This window comes from Pogona vitticeps, chromosome 2 (genome assembly GCF_051106095.1).
Source record: "Pogona vitticeps strain Pit_001003342236 chromosome 2, PviZW2.1, whole genome shotgun sequence".
In the NCBI taxonomy this organism is placed as follows: Eukaryota; Metazoa; Chordata; class Lepidosauria; order Squamata; family Agamidae; genus Pogona; species Pogona vitticeps.
The window spans coordinates 66684357-66703792 of NC_135784.1; the positions used below are offsets into that span (position 1 = coordinate 66684357).

Below are 19436 nucleotides of genomic sequence, written 5' to 3' on the forward strand. Positions count from 1 at the left end.
AATGCACTCTACATGGGGCTGCCTTTGAGGTTGATGCGGAAACTTCAGATGGTCCAGAATGCAGCAGCCAGGCTTCTTAGTGGGGTGAGAAAATATCAGCACATTTCTCCAACTCTGCCCGCACTGCACTGGTTACCTATTCGTTTCCGCATTGACTTCAAAGTATTAATGATTACATATAAAGCCCTTAACAGTTTGGGACCTCAATATTTGGCAGATCGGCTCCTCCCGCCCAGATCTACCTGAATCACCCGACATAGCCAGCAGGGACGGCTGAGGGGCCTGACGCCGAGAGAGGCCCGGAAGGAGAAAACTAGAAACTGGGCCTTCTCGGCTGTGGCCCCTCGGCTGTGGAACACACTCCCTACTGAAATCTGGCTGGTACCCTCGGTGGGTGTTTTCAAAAGCCAATTAAAAACTTGGTTATTTAAACAGGCCTACCCCCCCAGTCAATTAAATGATTTTCTCTTTCTTTATCTTTTTTTTCTTTTGTGTATTATCATCTTGGAAATCTGTTGCTTAGAATTAATTGTATAATTGCATTTTATATGTTATTTTAAAGTGTTTTAACTGATGTAAGCCACCCCGAGTAGATGTTGTCTAGAGGGATGGTGTAAAAATTGAATAAATAAATAATTAAATGGCAAAACAATTTAAAAAAATTTATTTCACCAGCAATTTAAAATAAACAGCTTTCTTGCCGCTGAGTAAAATGCTTTGTTTTCCACCAAAAAATCTCCAAACACTTCCCCCAGGCAAAAAAAATCTGCACTTCATCGTGTGTCATGTGATTTTTAAAGTTGATTTCAAACATATTAAACCTGATTCAAATATAGTTTTTTTTAACATATAACAATATGGGTAATTCAGTTTACTTCTTGGCTGTTATTACTGATCACTGGTTAAATGAGAAGTAGGAGTGTGGACATAAATTTAACCTTCCCTCCAACACATCTCTAATACCAAACAATATCTGAATGCAAAAGTCTGGAGAGAGCTTTGTAGCTGCATCTGGTTAAACGCAAAGTTTGCAAAAATGCAAACAAAGTTGACATAATTGGAAAGCTACAGATAGCCCTGTTTGGGTATTACAACATGTCATCATGGAGAGACAGAAAGAACTGGTAGTGTGCACTTCACCCACAATCCTGACCCATCCTCATGTAAGGTCTGAGGAGACTTTTGATCACATTGAGCTTGAAGCCATTAGAACTCCTCTTCATATCTTCCCTAGCAATATGTCAAGAATAGGAGTGGAGGTTGCAGGGCTGAAGCTCATGAATCCTGGTTTCTATTTATGGTTGCAACTATAATGCCTGAACAGGGCTAGAAGGATTTGTTTAACCATAAAATTGGTTGCCTTGATTACTTCTATCAACATATCAGCATCACAGTCTTTCACTGGTGCCATCTTGATGTAAATAACATTAAAATATCTTTTTCGTGTGGACAATGGTGTGGGAAGAGAGGGCTGGCCCCATTATGGTCCCAGATCTAGTACAACACTCAACAGTTATAAAAACAAATCAGAACTAGGCACAATATTTATGCTGCTTACTTTGGCCCTCAGTGCCATCCTTAGAGATGACTTACTGAAGGCATTGATCATATACCTTAAAGCTGTGTTCTCATATACTATACATTCCCATGCAATGGAACACATGTTTAGTCCATCTTGTAGTAAACAGCTTCATTAATTCAGAGGCTTGTAGGCCCCACTGTGCTCTTCTTATAAAGTAACTGAGAATGAGTCTCCAACTTAGAATGGAGCCAAAGTAAAAAGTATTATTTTTATCCATCTTCTGGGACATTGTCCAAAACAATTCTTTTGAACTGGCTCCATTCCAACTTGAGAAAGAATGTTTTTACTATCACTTGCCAATTCCAGATACTTTAGATTATTCTGAACTTTCTCATCTATTCTTACTTTCTGTGTACTAAGAGGCTTATGTAATATGTGCTCTGATAATTTTAATTGATAGTGAACAATAGTCCTGTTCTACAGTATGTGACATTTGTAGCCACTTTTGCTCAAAATGTATAGCCACATTTAAAATCAAGTATACCATGACCAGCAATGAATACTGTGGTAGACAGAAGTATGACTTTATATTGGTTAGGAGCACTTTCCATCAAGCCCAACTCATAAGAAAATGACATCCATTTATATCTATCTTGGACCTGTCCATATGGTTTGTATACAAGCCCCTTTTATCACAGTGTTCTGCATGTGCAAAGATTTTTTTTTTTTTATTTAATTTATATGCCGCCCACTCTACCCAAAGGTCTCTGGGCGGCTCACAACAACCAAAATTCAGTGCAGTAAAACAAAATGATTAAAATACAGTTAAAATACAATTAAAATACAATTAAAAAATACAATTAAAATTGCCATCATTAAGACCCACAGTTAATGTTATTTCAATTAAAAGCCTTCTGGAACAGGAAGGTTTTGACCTGGCGCTGAAATATCATCAGTGTCGGCGCCAGGCGAATTTCAGTTGGGAGGGCGTTCCATAGTCTGGGGGCAGCTGCCGAGAAGGCCCTTTGTCTACAAGCCATCCCTCTTACCTCCTTGAGGGATGGCTCTTTCAAAAGGGCCCCCTGGCTAGATCTTAACAGCCTGGTAGGCTCATATGGAAGGAGGCGGTCCTTCAAGTATCCAGGGCCCAAGCCGTTTAGGGCTTTATATGTCAAAACAAGCACTTTGAATTGGGCCCGGACAGCAACTGGTAACCAGTGTAAATTATACAGAATCGGCTTGATGTGCTCTCTGGCGGCCCCACCACTCACCAGCCGCGCAGCTCGATTCTGGACCAGTTGCAGTCGCCGGACCGTCTTCAAAGGCAGCCCCACGTAGAGCGCATTGCAATAATCAATACGAGATGTTACCAGTGCATGTGTAACTGTCATGAGACTCCACTCGTCCAGGTAGGGCCGTAGCTGGTATAATTTCCGCAGCTGGAGGAAGGCGCCCCTGGCCACCGAGTCCACCTGGGCTTCCAGTGTTAGACTGGGGTCCAGGAGCACCCCCAAGCTGCGGACCCTGTCCCTTAGGGGGAGTGTAACCCCATTCAGGACAGGGAAGTGGCCCTCCAACCTGTCCGGCGAAGCACCTACTAACAGCACTTCCGTCTTGTCTGGATTGAGTTTCAATTTATTAACCCTCATCCAGTCCATTATCAGGTCCAGACACGAGTTCAGCACAGAAACCGCCTCACCTGGATTGGTGGAAAACGAGAGGTAGAGCTGAGTGTCGTCAGCATATTGCTGACTCCTCAGCCCAAACCTCCTGATGACCTCTCCCAGCGGTTTCATGTAGATGTTGAACAGCATGGGGGACAGTATCGAGCCCTGAGGAACCCCATGACATAAATGCCATGGGGCAGAGCAACTGTCCCCCAGCATCACCCTCTGGATACGGTCAGCTAGGAAGGAGCGGAACCACCGTAAAACAGTGCCCCCAACTCCTAACCCAGCCAGCCTATCCAGAAGGACACCATGGTCGATGGTGTCGAAAGCCGCTGAGAGGTCCAGGAGTATCAACAGGGTCACACTCCCCCTGTCTCTCTCCCGGCAAAGGTCATCATACAGGGCGACCAAGGCTGTCTCTGTACCAAAACCCGGCCTGAAACCCGATTGAAATGGATCCAGAAAATCCGTTTCATCCAGCAGCGCCTGGAGTTGCCCGGCCACAACCCGCTCCAACACCTTGCCCAAATAAGGGAGGTTCGCCACTGGTCGGTAGTTGACCACCAGCCTTGGGTCCAGGTTAGGCTTTTTAAGGAGTGGTCGAATTACCGCCTCTTTCAAGGCGGTAGGGACCATTCCCTCTCTCAGAGAGGCGTTCACGGCCTCCTGGACCCAAGTGCGAACCCCCCTGGCAGATCTTCCAATTAGCCAAGATGGGCAAGGGTCGAGCGGCGTGGTGGTAGAACGGACAGATCCAAGCACCCTGTCCACATCCTCGGGTCTCAACAATTGAAACTCATCCATTAAAGTTTGACCTAAGCACGGCACACTGGACACATCTTCCGATTTTGCAGTAACAGTGGAGTCCAGCCCACTGCGAATCTGAGCGATTTTTTCCTCAAAATGAATAGCAAACTCATCACAGCGAGCTGATGAGCAGTCCGGGACCTCCACCGGGTTTCCCGGTTGAAGAAGATCCCGGACCACCCGAAACAGCTCTGCTGGACGACATTCTGAGGAAGCAATACGGCTGGAGAAATATTGCCGTTTCGCCAGCCGTATTGCCACGAAATAGGCCCGATAATGGGCTCTAAGTCGTGTTCGATCGGATTCCCAGCGGGACTTCCTCCACCTGCGCTCTAGCCGTCTCCCCTCTTGCTTCATCGCCCGCAGTTCAGAAGTATACCAGGGAGCTGTCTGGGCTCGGCGAGCAGGGAGAGGGCGCTTAGGCGCAATCGTGTCAACCGCCCGGGTCATCTCCCTATTCCATAGGGTGACCTGAGCTTCGACAGGAGCGCCAACCATATCAGACGGATACTCCCCCAGAGCATTCAAGAAACCATCCGGATCCATTAGTCTCCGGGGGCGGATCATCTTAATCGATCCCCCACCCTTGCAGAGGGAAGAAGAAGCTAATAGACTGAATTTGACCAGGAAGTGGTCTGACCATGACAATGGGGTCACGACCAGCCCCTCCACATCCAAACCACCACCTTCCAGTCCCGTTGTGAAAACCAGGTCCAAGGTGTGGCCCTTCTCATGTGTCGGGCCGATGACACATTGAGACAGCCCCATGGTTGTCATGGCGGCCATGAAGTCCTGAGCTGCCCCAGTCAAGGCAGCCTCAGCATGGATGTTGAGGTCCCCCAGCACCAGCAGCCTGGGAGTCCTCAACACCAGGTCCGAGACTGCCTCCGTCAGCTCAGGTAGGGAGACTGTTGGTACGCAGCAGGGTGGGCGGTACACCAACAGAATCCCTAATCTGTCTCGTGAGCCCAACACACAATACAGGCCCTCAAGACCTCCTCTCAAAGGGATAGGAAGCCTGGTCAAGGAGATAGAACTCCTATAGACTATAGCAACTCCCCCTCCCCGACCCTCTGAGCGACACTGGTGCTGGACTGAGTACCCAGGAGGACACAGCTGGGAGAGGGGGACACCACCTTCCTCTCCCACCCAGGTCTCAGTAATGCACGCCAGGTCAGCCCCCTCATCCAGAATTACATCATGGATGAGGGCAGTTTTGTTTTGTACTGACCTGGCGTTCATCAACAGCACCGTGTGGCTCGAGGGTTTGCTGATATGGTCGCCTGATACCATCTGGTTGGAGGTAGGACTAGAAGAGGGGATAGATGTAAGATATCTAACCTCTCTTCTCCTACGCGGGCATGTTCTACCCCCACCGCCATTCCTTCCCCTACCCAGCACCACCTCAATGGCTGCCCCCTCCAACGCCCTCCCCCCTTCCTGTTCCATTAGATTAGAGTGCATTCACTGAATGCATGTAGAAAATATACAAAGAGGGCTCAAGTCTAAGAACCAAGCCTTAAGAACCGTAAAGATTTACTGCCTAGACTGGAGCTAAATCCTTCTGCTGTAGTGCACAAATTTAGAGTAATCCTATTGTCTTCAGTGATGTTACTGTATCACTGAACATCACTGAAGATCCAATAAACTGAACTCTCCAATAAATTACAAATACTGGACACTAAAAAATAAGTGAGATGGTCATCTTGGTGAACAGATTTGGGGTAAAGTACAGCAAATACCTTGGGCCAACCCTGTCAGGGGAACAGTATGTCTCCCCCTCCCCCCGTGTGTGTATGTGTGCGCGCACACACGCACACACATGCACACGCGTGTGCGCGCGCACACACACACCTTGTTCTACTTGCAAGTAATGTTCCTTAAAGGCACATGCGTAGAGGGCATTTATAGTGGATTCATAGCATATTTTAACACACACTTTTTTAAAAATAAGGGGGCGAGTTTAGAGTGAAGGAAGGAAACTGTTCCAAGCAAGATCTCTCAGCGCTGTCTCTGAAGTCACCTCCTACTGAACCCTAAGTTGAATACCTAGGGTCAGAAGGGAAAGAAAACAAGAATTAAAGAGACAAGATGATTGAGCAGTTTCTTTTTCACTCAGTTATGATGGCAACATGAAAAGTGAACTATATGTTGTTGGCTCAAATGTTTTAAATTAGAATATTTCAACTGCTTTACACATAATTGTATTTCAGGATGTAAGGTATAAGGATAATCTTGTCTTCATAACATATTGTAATTGAAATCTTTATTGTTTTCGATTTTTTCCATGTCTTCTATTTACCAGCCTTAGTGATTATCATGGTTCCTATTAATATAGCTTAACAAACTGCTCTCTGACTAAGCTAGTGGGGAAGAGAAACAAAAGTGTTTACATTATGGCCTTTTAAATGGACTGTGATGTGTCAAGTCAATGTATTATTGTTAAAAGTTTCTGGGAGGCTCTTTAAGAAGGTTAAACGGCATGACAGCAATCAAGAGAGAACATTTGTCAATGTTTAATTCTACACAGAATTTTTGTGTGTGGTTAAAACCATTTTGTTTGCATTTTTATTAGTTCCATCTTGAACCCTTTCTACAAGCTGACTGACAATTCAGGGTTATTAAATCCATCTAGTATGTTTCTTCAATCCATTGTTAATTATCTAGCATATGTTATTGAACATCTTTATTTTGTGTATTCTTCTCTGTATTTCTTTTTAAAAAGAAAGAAAGAAAAACAACTTTTAAGGCTGTGGCTCTTTTTTCTGTGGTTACATGTTCTTACACATAAGAGTTTCATTCATCCTGCTTCTCTTATTTTTCTGAATATTAAAGGAATTTAAAAGCTGCATTCTTGTATATCCACAGTTTCTCCCTTAATAGAATGAGCCAAAGCTCATCATGAAACCAGTCCTGAATACTGACATTTTATGTAATTGCTTTCCAGTATCTAAAACTATAGCTGGATAGCCCAGGCTCTCTGTTTAACTGCCCAATAATGACAGTGGATGTGATGGCAAGAAATAAGCTGCAGTTCAACTAAGAGAGGGTGAGGATGTTACTGGATAATCTGGGTAGTCTAGAGGAAGCAGTTTTTCCCACTTTTGTTGAGATTTAAATCATTTGAGTGTAATGAAGTTCATAACTTACAGTACAGTATATGGTAATCTGCCTGGTCTAGAGATTTAGCTATCACTTCTGTTGGAAACCCATGATAGCTCAGTGGTAGATCACACACTTTGTTTAAGGGAGGTTCCATGTTCAGCTCCCAGCATCTCCAGATAGTGTAGGGTGAGGGAGAACACCAAACAGTGACAATACTGCCTAGAGGGATCAATGTTCTGACTCTGAGATTGGCTAGATGACCAAATTGGAGTTGGCTGGAGTGGACTAAATAGGGTCAGTTAAGGTTGCATAGAGCCGTGATATGCAATACTTGCATCGACATGCAAGACTGAATAATTTCAGGTCAGGAAACCACACCAACCACTAGGCAACATTATTTAATATGATTACAATGTTCCTTCCCTTTAAGAGGGAGTTTCTTTCCTTTCAATGGGAAAGATTTACCAAGATAGTTAAACAACTGTCTGCCTGTCCCTTTGGAGAAACCTCTTGATGATCTTAATAATCTTGTCCCTGGAGCCCAGCTCCAGAGCAGATTAAACAGGGGAACAAATGCCCTTTTAGTCAGGCATTCAGTAGCATAGTATTTGTACATATTTTTTGCTTTCTTTTTTATAGTGTTAGTCTGGAGCTATACTAAAAAGTTCTATTCTGTGGTAAAATTATGTACCCTTATAATTATTAGGATATAATAGTAGAAATTCTGTTGCTTAGCGTAGTAAGGTGCAATAGAGTAGGCCCATTGAATCGGGGATTTGGTGAGTCAACTCTGCAAATTCTACTAATTTAAATGAGCCTACTCTAGTTGTGGCATATTGTGTTCAGTATTTCAAGTATAATGTTTATCTGAGCTAAAAAAATAGGATAACCTACCCCCCACTCCAAAACACCAGTGACACATGAGATTGTGGACGTTGCTTTCAAATATGTGAGAAATGTCAGAAGAGTTAAGATAATTTTGACATTTCCTTTCCTGACAGTTATCTGTGTCAGATTATACATAGATGAGCAAGAACTGAAAGTAATTCATGATGTGATTTATGTAGGGGATTACAAGCAGACACTCAAAGTGACCAAACAAGCTCATCAATTGTTAACTGCTCTTTTGTGCTGTTACACAAAAGAAAAAGAAAAAAAAGCAAAGTGTGCTGCTTATGTACTGCCTCATAGTGCTTAAAGCACTGTGTTGGCTACAAATCCCCTCTCACAGCCATCAAGCTGGGTACTCAGTTTACCAAAAAAACACCTTGGAAGGCTGAGTGAACCTTGAGCTGGCTACCTGGAATTGAGCCTGGGTCATAAGCAGGGTTTTGGCTGCAGTACTGCAGTTTAACTCTGCACCAGGGGCTCCTTTCCAAAGCAGATTTTTAAATATATTTTTCCTTTGTATAAAATCTACGATAGTATCAGTTAAACATCTGATGTGAATATTTGAGTTTGAGTTTGCATAGTAGTAGCATGGTTTCCCTCTGTGGTGGAAGCAAGTAACTGCGCTTTATAGACCTTTCTGTTATAGAGAAATTGCACACAGATTCTAAACATTGAATGATATACTTAACATTGTTTCTTTTAGATATTCCTACCTTCTCTTGGTTTATAGAATCAGAGTTCATATTCCATTATTTTTTAATATAAATTAAAGATTGGCCTTTCACATATACAAGCTATTGTTGCAATGGGTTTTGAGATGTCTGGTTCTAATGTCTGATAGCAGCTGATGAAGCAGGCTATGGAAAGGGTTTTGAATATTTTTTGTTTGGTTTATGCATCTCACAGTTGCCCTGATTACATCATCTATCCGGCTCAGGTTTACGCCACAACCAATCTGATGGTCTTTAAGGTGCCACAGTTTCCCTCCTGCCCTTTTACAGCAACAGACTACATAATGAGTTAGAATAAACCTGTCGCAAATTAGTTTTTCCATTCTTCTGCAAGTCCTTTGTTTTGTTTTTCTTAAGCAAAAATTGATGCTTGCCATTTGTAACGCGCTGTGTGAAAACACAGAATATAATAAAAGTTTTAATCCTGTGTAAACTGCCCTTTGTAGTGATTGCATTAATGGGACAGTATAGAAATCAAATAAAATCAAACAATCAATAAAAGACTGGAAATAGTAGAGAAAATGGAAGTCTTTAGTTAAACCTGGGGGGAAAGAACTTCAGAAAAGAACACATGCTATGATATTTTCACTTGGTATGTGCCTATCTTATCTTGGATTATCCTTCACATTTGTGAGATGTTTCTTTGGGTCAGCACATTATCAGTTCTATGTGCTGAGCTGTTCTAAAGATATTATGCAATTTAGCAATACTTGGAAACATTGATTCAATAGATTTATGAGGCACTCAGTGCAGTCCAGGCTTTTGCTTGGATCAGAGTGGTCTGTAAAGCTGAACATAAGAAGCTAATATTGATCTAGCTGGCATTTTGCCCTTCAGCCAGACCACATCAAAGAGATTGCATTTCATGTGTGGGCTCACTTCTATGGCTTCAACTTGGAATGCATATTTACTCAGAAGAAAGTGTTCAACAGGTTCAGTGTGGCTTATTCCAGGTAAGTGTGTGTCTAATGATACTTTATTCATCTCACACCATTTATAGGTTAAGTATCTGATGTTCATAGCTATTATTAGCTAAGAATTTGGATCCATGGTATGCAACCCAGGGAGGAAAAAAAAATCTGTTGGTCTATATTGCACACAGGATAAGACTTTCTGTGCAGCCATGATACCTGATATGATTTCCCTTTTTTCCTCCAGAACTGCTAGAATATTCGAATAAAAACTAAGATGCTCTCCAGGAGTTTTGATGTATATATTTATTTATTTTATCAGACAGGAAGCACTACTTGCTGCCATCAGCGAAAAAGATGCAAACATTGCCTTGCTCGAACTGTCTGCCTCAAAGAAAAAGAAAACTCAAGAAGAAGTGATGGCTTTGAAAAGAGAAAAAGACAGATTAGTCCATCAGTTAAAACAACAGGTTGGAAAAACTCCCTTTTCTTCTATCCTACCCCCATTCTCTTTACTCTTTCCGGGAATTTGAGATTATTGCCCTTGTTAAAGTTTCTTCTTACTTCAAAACAAGTGTTTAAACCAAGCTTGCTTTGTGAGAGCCTGAAGGAAAGGTAGGATTAAGGACACATGTTGCCTTGCTACTTTTTTATTGGTGTTCAGTATTTCGTTGCATGTTGGTTTGACTTGTCCAGTATATTCTGTGGAACACATCCTGTTCTACTGTTTCTATCATGCCTTCCACTTTATTTAGTAAATAACAGCAGGAAGCATCAAATAAAGATATGCTTTTCTGTAAAACCCTACTAACACTTTATGTAGAATTCCCATTTTCTATTTTGTTTTTTACAGCTGTGTGTTCAGATGCTGTATTGCATTTGCTTGTTAGCTTTCTGCAAGGTTATCTGGAAGTTATAAAGATACCTGGATTTGAGTGGAAACTGGGCTATAATTTATTTCCGTTCTGATTTGCAGATTGGATTAGCATTGTGCATGTCTAGGTACTTTATGCTCTACCTTTAAATAATTATTAAACTGCATTCCTTTTTTCTGTTTTACTGATGAGAAGAATAACCACATCAAACTCGTATGCTACCGTATCGTTTAATAGTTAGAATGTTTGATATGGACCAGGAAGAGTTGAGTTCATATCACCACACAGCCACAGAGTTCTTTCCATTCACATTTCTGTTCTTGCTGTTTTATAAGAGTGTGACAAGTACTTGAAAAATGTTTTATTTCGGTAGTTTTTCAGGTCATCTCCTGCCAAATGGTCTCTGCCAATTTCTCCCTGCACTAACAAGTTTTCCTGGCTACTCACAAAACCAAGATTGCAATATTGTCTCCCCCTTTCATTTTTATTTTTTCCACTTGTTTTGTGCAGGGAACTGCCAGATTCTGCACAGTTTAATGCTGTTTCCAGTATATCCGATGCAGGAAACATGCTACTCTGTGCAGGAATTGTAAGAATCCTACACAGACTGGAGTTTCTTTTGCCCTTTGCAGGTGACTACTGTGCAGGAAAGATAACCATTCTCTGTAAGAATTGTAATAATCCTGCACAACTTGTTATGTCTTCCACAAAATAATGACCACACAAATTGTAGGAGACCCAGCAAGATTTCCTGTAAGATTTCTCAAGGGAGGGGGGAGTACTGTGCAGAAAATATCTCTGTGAGGAGAAATAAAATATTTTTCTTAGCTTCTTCTTGAACTCGAAAGGTTGCACAGCTACTCAGATTCGGTATGAGGATGTGATGGGTTACTGAATCTCCCTGAGCTCCTCATAGGAAGGGGGAAATAGAAAAACATGGTGACAAAACTTGCATGTACAACACTGAACAGACATTGCTTACTTCACTGTTTTGCAGTACTCTCCTGTTCATACTAATTGTGCTATCTTCCTTTAAATAAAGAGGAAGAATATTCAGATAACCTAGATGCTGAAGCCATGTTGTGGAATGTATTGTCAACCCTTTTTCCTTCGTAGAAAATGTGTTAAAATGGGAATGCAATAGTATTTAATTAGATGTTTTCCCTTGTGTGGCAGTATCAGCCTTGAGCTTCATTACTGTTACCTGTATAAAGTAGGAAAACATTACTAGTCAGAGTCATGCCAGTTTCTCCCAACCCTCCAGAGATAACCAGTCTGTTCTTAAGAACTCTTAATAAATAAGCATGCTATTATATTGGACCCCTCAAATGTATCAATGTAATGATTCTTTTTCTTGAATCATACATTGTGCGCTAAAGCTTTCTGTATTTTAAAAGCAACAGAATGTAAAGTTGCTGCTTCATTATTACCTTATGCTCCCTGCTCTTCCTGCAGTTCTGACCTCATGCACCTAATCACTGTAGCTTTTTCCTACAGGTCTATAGAAATAGGAAACAGCCCCAGAGCATGAATTTATCATCCATTTGTGATGCTGACTTCATCACAGACAATGGTGCCAAGTACCTGGGTTCCAGACATGATGTACACATGCCTCAGGTCAGTCAGTTCTGTAGGAGGCATTTTGCCATTTTGGAGACATCTTGTAGGAGGCATTTTGTAGGAGATGTCTCTGTAGGAGACATTTTGCCCTGACACCTGTCTGCCCTCTCCCTCTGCTTGCAGATTGATTCCCAGGTTGTCTGTAGCCACAGCTGAATGGCATGGATCCAATGATAGCCATCTTTACTCATTTTGCACAGAACAGTAGATATTTCTTAGTAATTGTATAATGTAAATGTTCATTGTTTAACATTTTGCATATAACTCTCAAAACAAACAGGCAGATTTTAAAAGGCACTTTCCAATATTGCATTACATTCTAGTATAACGGTGTCCTCGATGCTAATAGACAGCAACTCCCATCATTCTTCAGGATTGGGCGTGCCATAAAGGAGCAAAAGGTTTGCAGTCTACCTGTATCGAGAGAGTTTAACATTCTTCACCCCACTCTAGCAGGACCAATAAAAAGGGCCCAGAATGGTGTGACTTAATAGAAGATGCCATTTTATGCAAGAGTCACCAGGATATTTGTTCCCTCTACAGCATGCTTCACACTCTGCCTGCTTAATTTCTCTTAAACATTTGGTTTCCCATTTCCTCTTCTTGGGGAGACTGTAGTGCTACTCTTGGAAAGACAGCAACAATTCTATAGTTCTGCATTGGGCAGCCTGACCTGTGCTGACAGGGTAGCCACTGAGAGATGGTGTGGTGGAGGAATCTATCTACATGGTTAAAAAGGACATTGCAGCATTCTACAAAGGTGCCATTAACTCTCTTGACAGTTGGATAGATAAGAGAAACTTTGCTGAAGCAGAAGGTTGTTTACCCATTAAGGACTAGTTTTTATTATTATCTTCTTGTATTCAGAGAACTTCCCTTTTTTAAAATTTTATTTCAACTACAAACACATATGCAGTACAGACACCCCAAACCCTCCCCCCCTTTGAGGACAGGGATTCAGACCTTATTACATTCCAGCTCTCCCAAACTCCAGAGAGCATTGAAAAAAAGAAAAAAGAAAAACTAAAAAAGACAAAGCCCATCAATCATTTTACCCTTTCTTCAAGTCTGACCCTGGCCCCAAGCATGTATTAAGATCCAACTTTGTTTTGCATAGTCTCTTGGTTGATCTCGTAGCGCTTCTGATAGTGAGTCCAGTTCTATAATGTCCAACAGCTTCTTCAGGAGCTCCTCCATTGTAGGTACGTCTTCACTTTTCCATTTTTGGGCCCAGAGTGACCTAGCTGCTATCAATATATACATCAAACAATATTTAATTTTCTTGTTAGTAATTTCTGGCATAATGTTTAATAATGCTATTTCCGGTTTAAAATTTAATTTCTTTTGAATAATTCCTTTTATCATTTCCCACAACTGTAACCAATAAACCCTGGCTTTTTCACATGACCACCACATATGATAATACGTTCCCACTTTTTTTTTACATTTCCAACAGATATTACTGCTGCCTTCTGACATTTTTGCGAGTTTTGTAGGAGTATAATGCCATCTATAAAACATTTTGAGGATATTTTCTCTTAAATTTACTGGCTTGATCATTTTATAACAGTCTTTCCACATCATTGTCCAGTGATCAATGTCAATATTATAGCCGAAATCCTTTGCCCATTTTATCATTGTCTCAGAGAACTTCCCTTTTTATATACAGTAGGTGTAATTTGCAGTAAAAGGATTTATGTTTTGTACTTCTCAGTTAAAAAAACCCAAACCTTTATTGACTTTAAATCTGCTTTTGACTCCATCTCTAGAGATAAACTGTGGTGTGAAGTAGGATCCTCTACAATAGATCATCATTTATTACTGCTCATTTATAAACTCCATGAAAGCACAAATCTGAAAATAAGATGCAGTTGGGAGGGTTATTTGTCCAACAAAGGACCCACATATAATGGAATCAAACAAGGATGCATATTGGCCCCATTATTGTTTAGTTTCTATATTAACTCAATGGTGGTAACCCTTAGCCAGTTAGATTTCCATCCCCCAATCTAGTGGGCAGACGCCTCTCGGTGCTGCTGTATGCTGATGATGCTGTGATATTATCGCAAACACCAGTTGCTGTGATATTATCGCAAACTCCAGTCAAGAAGAAAGTTTTCAAATAAACTATGAAAAAACTAAGATCATGGTGTTTGCTGAAAGACCAAAACTCTATAAATGGATTATAAATGGCTACAAGATTGAACAAACAAAGGTCTTTAGATACCTTGGAGTTGTCTTCCAAGTAAATGGCGCTCGCAGAGCACTTGCAGACTATGTGGCCCAAGCAGCACAGAGATCTGCATCAGCAACACAGATTTTTTTTATAACAAAGGGGGACAATATATTCCAGCAGTTTTAAAAGTGTTTGAGGCTAAATCAATTAACCAATTACTCTATGGTGCACAATTAGGATCCTACTCTTTCTTTACTCCATTAGAAACGGTCCAGACAACATTTTTAAGAGTGATTCTGCAGGTGCCATGCGGGGTTCCTAATGCAGGCTCTGCTGCTGGAGGTAGGATTCCTGAAAGTTGAAATAAAGATTTGGCTAACCATCTTTAGCTTCTGGCTGAAAGTAATTTTCTTCCCGAGAGGTTTGACCTCTCTAATATTACAGAAGAATTATCAATCAAATTAGAAGGAAGTTCTACTAGTCAAGCTTAGATCTTATGGATTTTCAGAAGGCAATATAATATATTTGGGATATGATGCTGCAAACCAAGCTCTTAAACAACGCATCATGGAGGTGGAGAGGCAACATGATTTGGGAGCAATATCAAATAGTATTTCTTTGGATAAAGCACTACTGCCTTTTAAACCAGTTAACTACCTTTACTCACTATTAATATCCAAGTATCGTAGAGCCTTTACTCTTACCCAACTAAATGCATTACCATCGGCTGTACTAGAAGGGAAGTGTAAGAAAATTCCATACTCTCAATGTAGATGTTTTTGTAATTTGGGTGCAATAGAAACAGTAATGCTCCTCTACTGTGCTTATTATGTTGATATTCAGAGGAATTTTATTGAACCCTATCTAAAATTACTCCCTGGGCACTCTGAGGCTTTTTACATGCTTTTATTGCTATCTGGACGCAATATAGATATCTGGTACAATGTGGTGAAATATCTTGCAGCTGTTGTTAAAATCCGTGAAAGGAAGGTTTTAAAAATTGCTTGATTTTAGTTATTAGTGGGAACCTGAAAGGGAGACTAAGGTAGTATAATGTATTACTTTGTTAGGATGCTTTTAACTTAACTTTAACTTTTTAACATGTGTTTTACTGTTTTTTAACTTTGTGTATGTTTTTATATATGAGCTTTACTGTTTTTTCTACATTTATTTGTACGTTTGGATATTGGTCTGTGACCGTATTAAACTTGATCTGATCTGATCTTCTACAGTTTTAGAAATTGAAATGAAAGCTGCTTTGAAAGCACTAGGAAAAAATAAATCACCAAGGGTAAATGGAATACTGATAGAATTATTTCAAGCCACAGAGATTAAATTTGTCAAAATTCTAACAAGAGTATGCCAAAAAAAAAAATGGAAAAAAACAATGGCCCACATATTGGCAACTCTCAATTTACATTCCAATCACCCAGAAGCTGCCAAGGAGTGCAGTAACTATACAACCATTGGTTTAATTTCCCATGCAAGCAAAGTGATGCTCAAAGTGTTGCACCAAAGGCTTTTATCTTTCATGCAGCAAGAAATGCCTGGTGTTCAAACTAGATTCCAAAAAGGAAGATATCATATTGCAAATATCCTCAGGCTACTAGAGTACACCAAAGAATTCCAGAAGAAGATTGATCTATCCTTTATATACAGCAAATCTCTTGACTGTGTGTAGATGATGAGAAACTATGAGTTTTTCTGAAAGAAACAGATGTGATTGTTCTGATGTGTAACCTGTATTGAGGACAAGATGCTACCATTAAGACAGAATAGGGAGAGCCAGAATGGTTCCCTGTAAGCAGAGGTGTCAGACAAGGGCACATTTTATCCCCTTACCTGTTTGCTCTGTATGCATAACATTATCATATGGAAAGCCAGACTAGATTCAGGTGAAGGAGGAGTGAAAATGAATGGAAGAAATATCAATAATTTAAGATATGCAGATGACACAATCTTACTGGCAGAAAGCAGCAACAAATGGAGTTTTAGTGAAAGTGAAAGAAGAAAGTGCCAAATCAAGGCTGCAGCTGAACATGAAGAAGCCAAAAATCATGACTACAGAAGAACTACCCACTTTAATGTTGACAATGAAGAGAGTGAAATAGTTAAAGATTTTGTATATCTTGGTTCAGTCATCTGTCCACATGAGACTACACCCAGGAATCAGAAGACTGAGAGGAAGGGACACAGTGAAGGAATTAGAAAAGATCATCCATTGTAAAGATGTGTCACTGGAAACCAAGATCCACACTCTTGTATTTCTGATCACCATGTACAGATGTGAAAAGTGTACAGCAAAGAAAGCTTATAGAAAATATTTGTTTGAAATATCGTTTCGGAGAAGAGATTTGCAGATATCCTGAATCACCAGAAAGATGAACATGTGGGTCCTAGATCAAATCAAGCCTGAACTATTTTTGGAGACAAAAATGATGAAATTGTAGCTGCCCTATTTTGGGTACATCATAAAAAGGCAAGATTATCTGGAAAAGACAATAATGAGGGGAAAGGTTTATTATTCATTCATTCATTCATTCAATTTTCATACCGCCCATCTGACCAGTGGTCACTTGGGGGTGGTTCACAACACAATAAAACATAAAGATACTATAACAAAGTGTTCCAAGTTAAACTAACTTAAATTAAATAACAAGGATATGAACAATTAAAATTAAAAATCAAAAAACAGTTTAAAAGCAGCAGGAGAAGAACACCAAATATGAGATGAATTGACTCCCTAAAGGAAGCTACAGTTTTGAGTTTGCAAGATCTGAGCAGGAATGTTGTAGAGGAGACATTTTGGATGGGATCATTAGTATGATTGTCATGTGTCAGAGATTACTTGATGGCACATGACAACAAACCTCTTTGGCATTCCTTTTTGCTTTCTAACCATAGATACAAATGAGTTCTAATGCTCTCTTGTGTGAAGTATAGATCTTTGCTTATTTCTGAGAAACTGTGAAAAGATTTCATGACTAGCTTTGTTAAGGAGGAGAATCAATTTTCAATAAATTAAAGAGACCTCTTTGGTAGACTTTGTAAAATAAAAGTCAAGTCATGGTCTAGAGAAAAACTTAGTAGGCGAAATCAACAGGGACTTCATCACGAGTTAATGATAAACCCTCTAAACCAGTTTTTCAAAATAATCGCGTTTGAGATGTCTTTGGAAACAGCTTAGGTGAGAAATGTTGTATTTCCTGCATGTTTTTAAAGATGAATTGATTTGAAGGCTTGAGTCTATGAGACAATGTGAACTTAATCTGGTCAGGCGAAATTATGTTTTTGTAGTGGTTTGGTAGCTTTATGTTACATTACATATTATCATAACTGGTGTGCTTTACATTTTACCTCATTTGTTATTTCTATATTGTTAATGCCTGTATTGTATAGATTGCATGGTAATTTATCACCTTATTACTATCCCATCCTGTAATATAATCCTGACTAAAATGTTCAGAACCACTTCATCTACGCCACTTGCCCTTCTCCAGATTACTTTATTTTATTTTATATTATTTATTTAACTTATATGCCACCCACTCTACCCAAAGGTCTCTGGGCGGTTTACAACAATTAATATATGGTAAAAAAGATAAAGCAATTAAAATACAATTAAAAATTTCCATCAGGACCCACAGTTGATACTATTTCAATTAAAAGCCTTCTGGAACAGGAAGGTTTTGATCTGGCGGCGAAATGTCATCAGTGTTGGCGCAGATGAATCTCAATTGGGATGGGGTTCCATAGTCTGGGTGCAGCTGCCGAAAAGGCCCTTTGTCTGCAAGCCATCCCTCTTACCTCCTTAAGGGATGGCTCTTTCAAAAGGGTCCCCTGGCTAGATCTTAATTGCTGGGTAGGTTCATATAGAAGGAGGTGGTCATTCAGGTATCTAGGGCCTAAGCTGTTTAGGGCTTTATATGTCAAAACAAGCACTTTGAATTGGGCCTGGGCAGCAACTGGTAGCCAATGTAACTTAAACAGAATCGGCTTGATGTGTCCTCTAGCGGCCCCACCACTCACCAGAAACGCAGCTCGATTGTGGACCAGTTGCAGTCACCAGACTGTCTTCAAACGCAGCCCCATGTAGAGCACATTGCAGTAATCTATACAAGATGTTACCAGTGTGTGTGTAACTGTCATGAGCCTCCACCCGTCCACCCAATTGTCGAAAGTTTTCTTTTATGTAATTTTGTTGTTTTTATTGTGGTATCCCTTGTTGTAAGCCGCCTAGAGTGGTCTATCGACTAGATAGGCGGGATATAAATAAAATAAATAAATAAATGAATAAGTAGGGCCGTAGCTGGTATAATTTCCGCAGCTTAAGGAATGCACCCCTGGCCACCGAGTCCACCTGGGCCTCCAGAGTTAGACTGGGGTCCAGGAGCACCCCCAGGCTGCAGACCCTGTACTTTAGGGGGAGTGTAACCCCATTCAGGGCAGGGAAATGGCCCTCCAGCCTGTCTGGCAAAGCACCCACTAACAGCACTTCCATCTTGACTGGACTGAGTTTCAATTTATTAACCCTCATCCAGTCCATTATCAGGTCCAGACATGAGTTCAGCACAGAAACCGCCTCACTTGGATTGGTGGAAAACGAAAGTTAGAGCTGAGTGTTGTCAGCATATTGCTGATTCCTCAGCCCAAACCTCCTGATTACCTCTCCCAGTGGTTCCATAGATGTTAAACAGGATTGGAGACAGTATCAAGCCCTGAGGAACTCCATTACAGAGCAACTGACCCCAGCACCACCCTCTGGACATGGTCAGCTAGGATGGAGTGGAACCACCATAAAGCAGTGCCCCCAACTCCCAACTCAGCCAGCCTATCCAGAAGGACATCATGATCAATGGTGTCAAAAGCTGCTGAGAGGTCCAGGAATATCAACAGGATCACACTCCTCCTGTCTCTCTCCCAGCAAAGGTCATCGTACAGGGTGACCAAGGCACCTCTTTCAAGGTGGTAGGGACCACGTCCTCTCTCAAGGAGACGTTCACGGCCTCCTGGACCCAGGTGCGAACTGCCCTGGCAGATCTTCCAGTTAGCCAAAATGGGCAAGGGTAGAATGGAGTGGTGGTAGAACGGACAGATCCAAGCACCCTGTCCACATCCTCAGGTCTCA

The 19436-nt window shown here is 40.9% G+C and overlaps 1 protein-coding gene across 28 annotated transcripts in view; it reads left to right on the forward strand.

The window, feature by feature from the left end:
• ERC2 (ELKS/RAB6-interacting/CAST family member 2) overlaps window positions 1-19436 on the forward strand; it is an 817272-nt gene that overhangs the window by 588321 nt on the left and 209515 nt on the right. For all 28 annotated transcript variants that reach the window (XR_013541661.1, XR_013541663.1, XR_013541666.1 and 25 more), the window contains one exon: window positions 9960-10107. Coding sequence is in view for 1 of the 28 variants with exons in the window: in XM_078385331.1 (XP_078241457.1) it covers window positions 9960-10107 (148 nt within the window). In the remaining 27 variants the exon portion in view is untranslated. The remainder of the gene's footprint in view (window positions 1-9959; window positions 10108-19436) is intronic.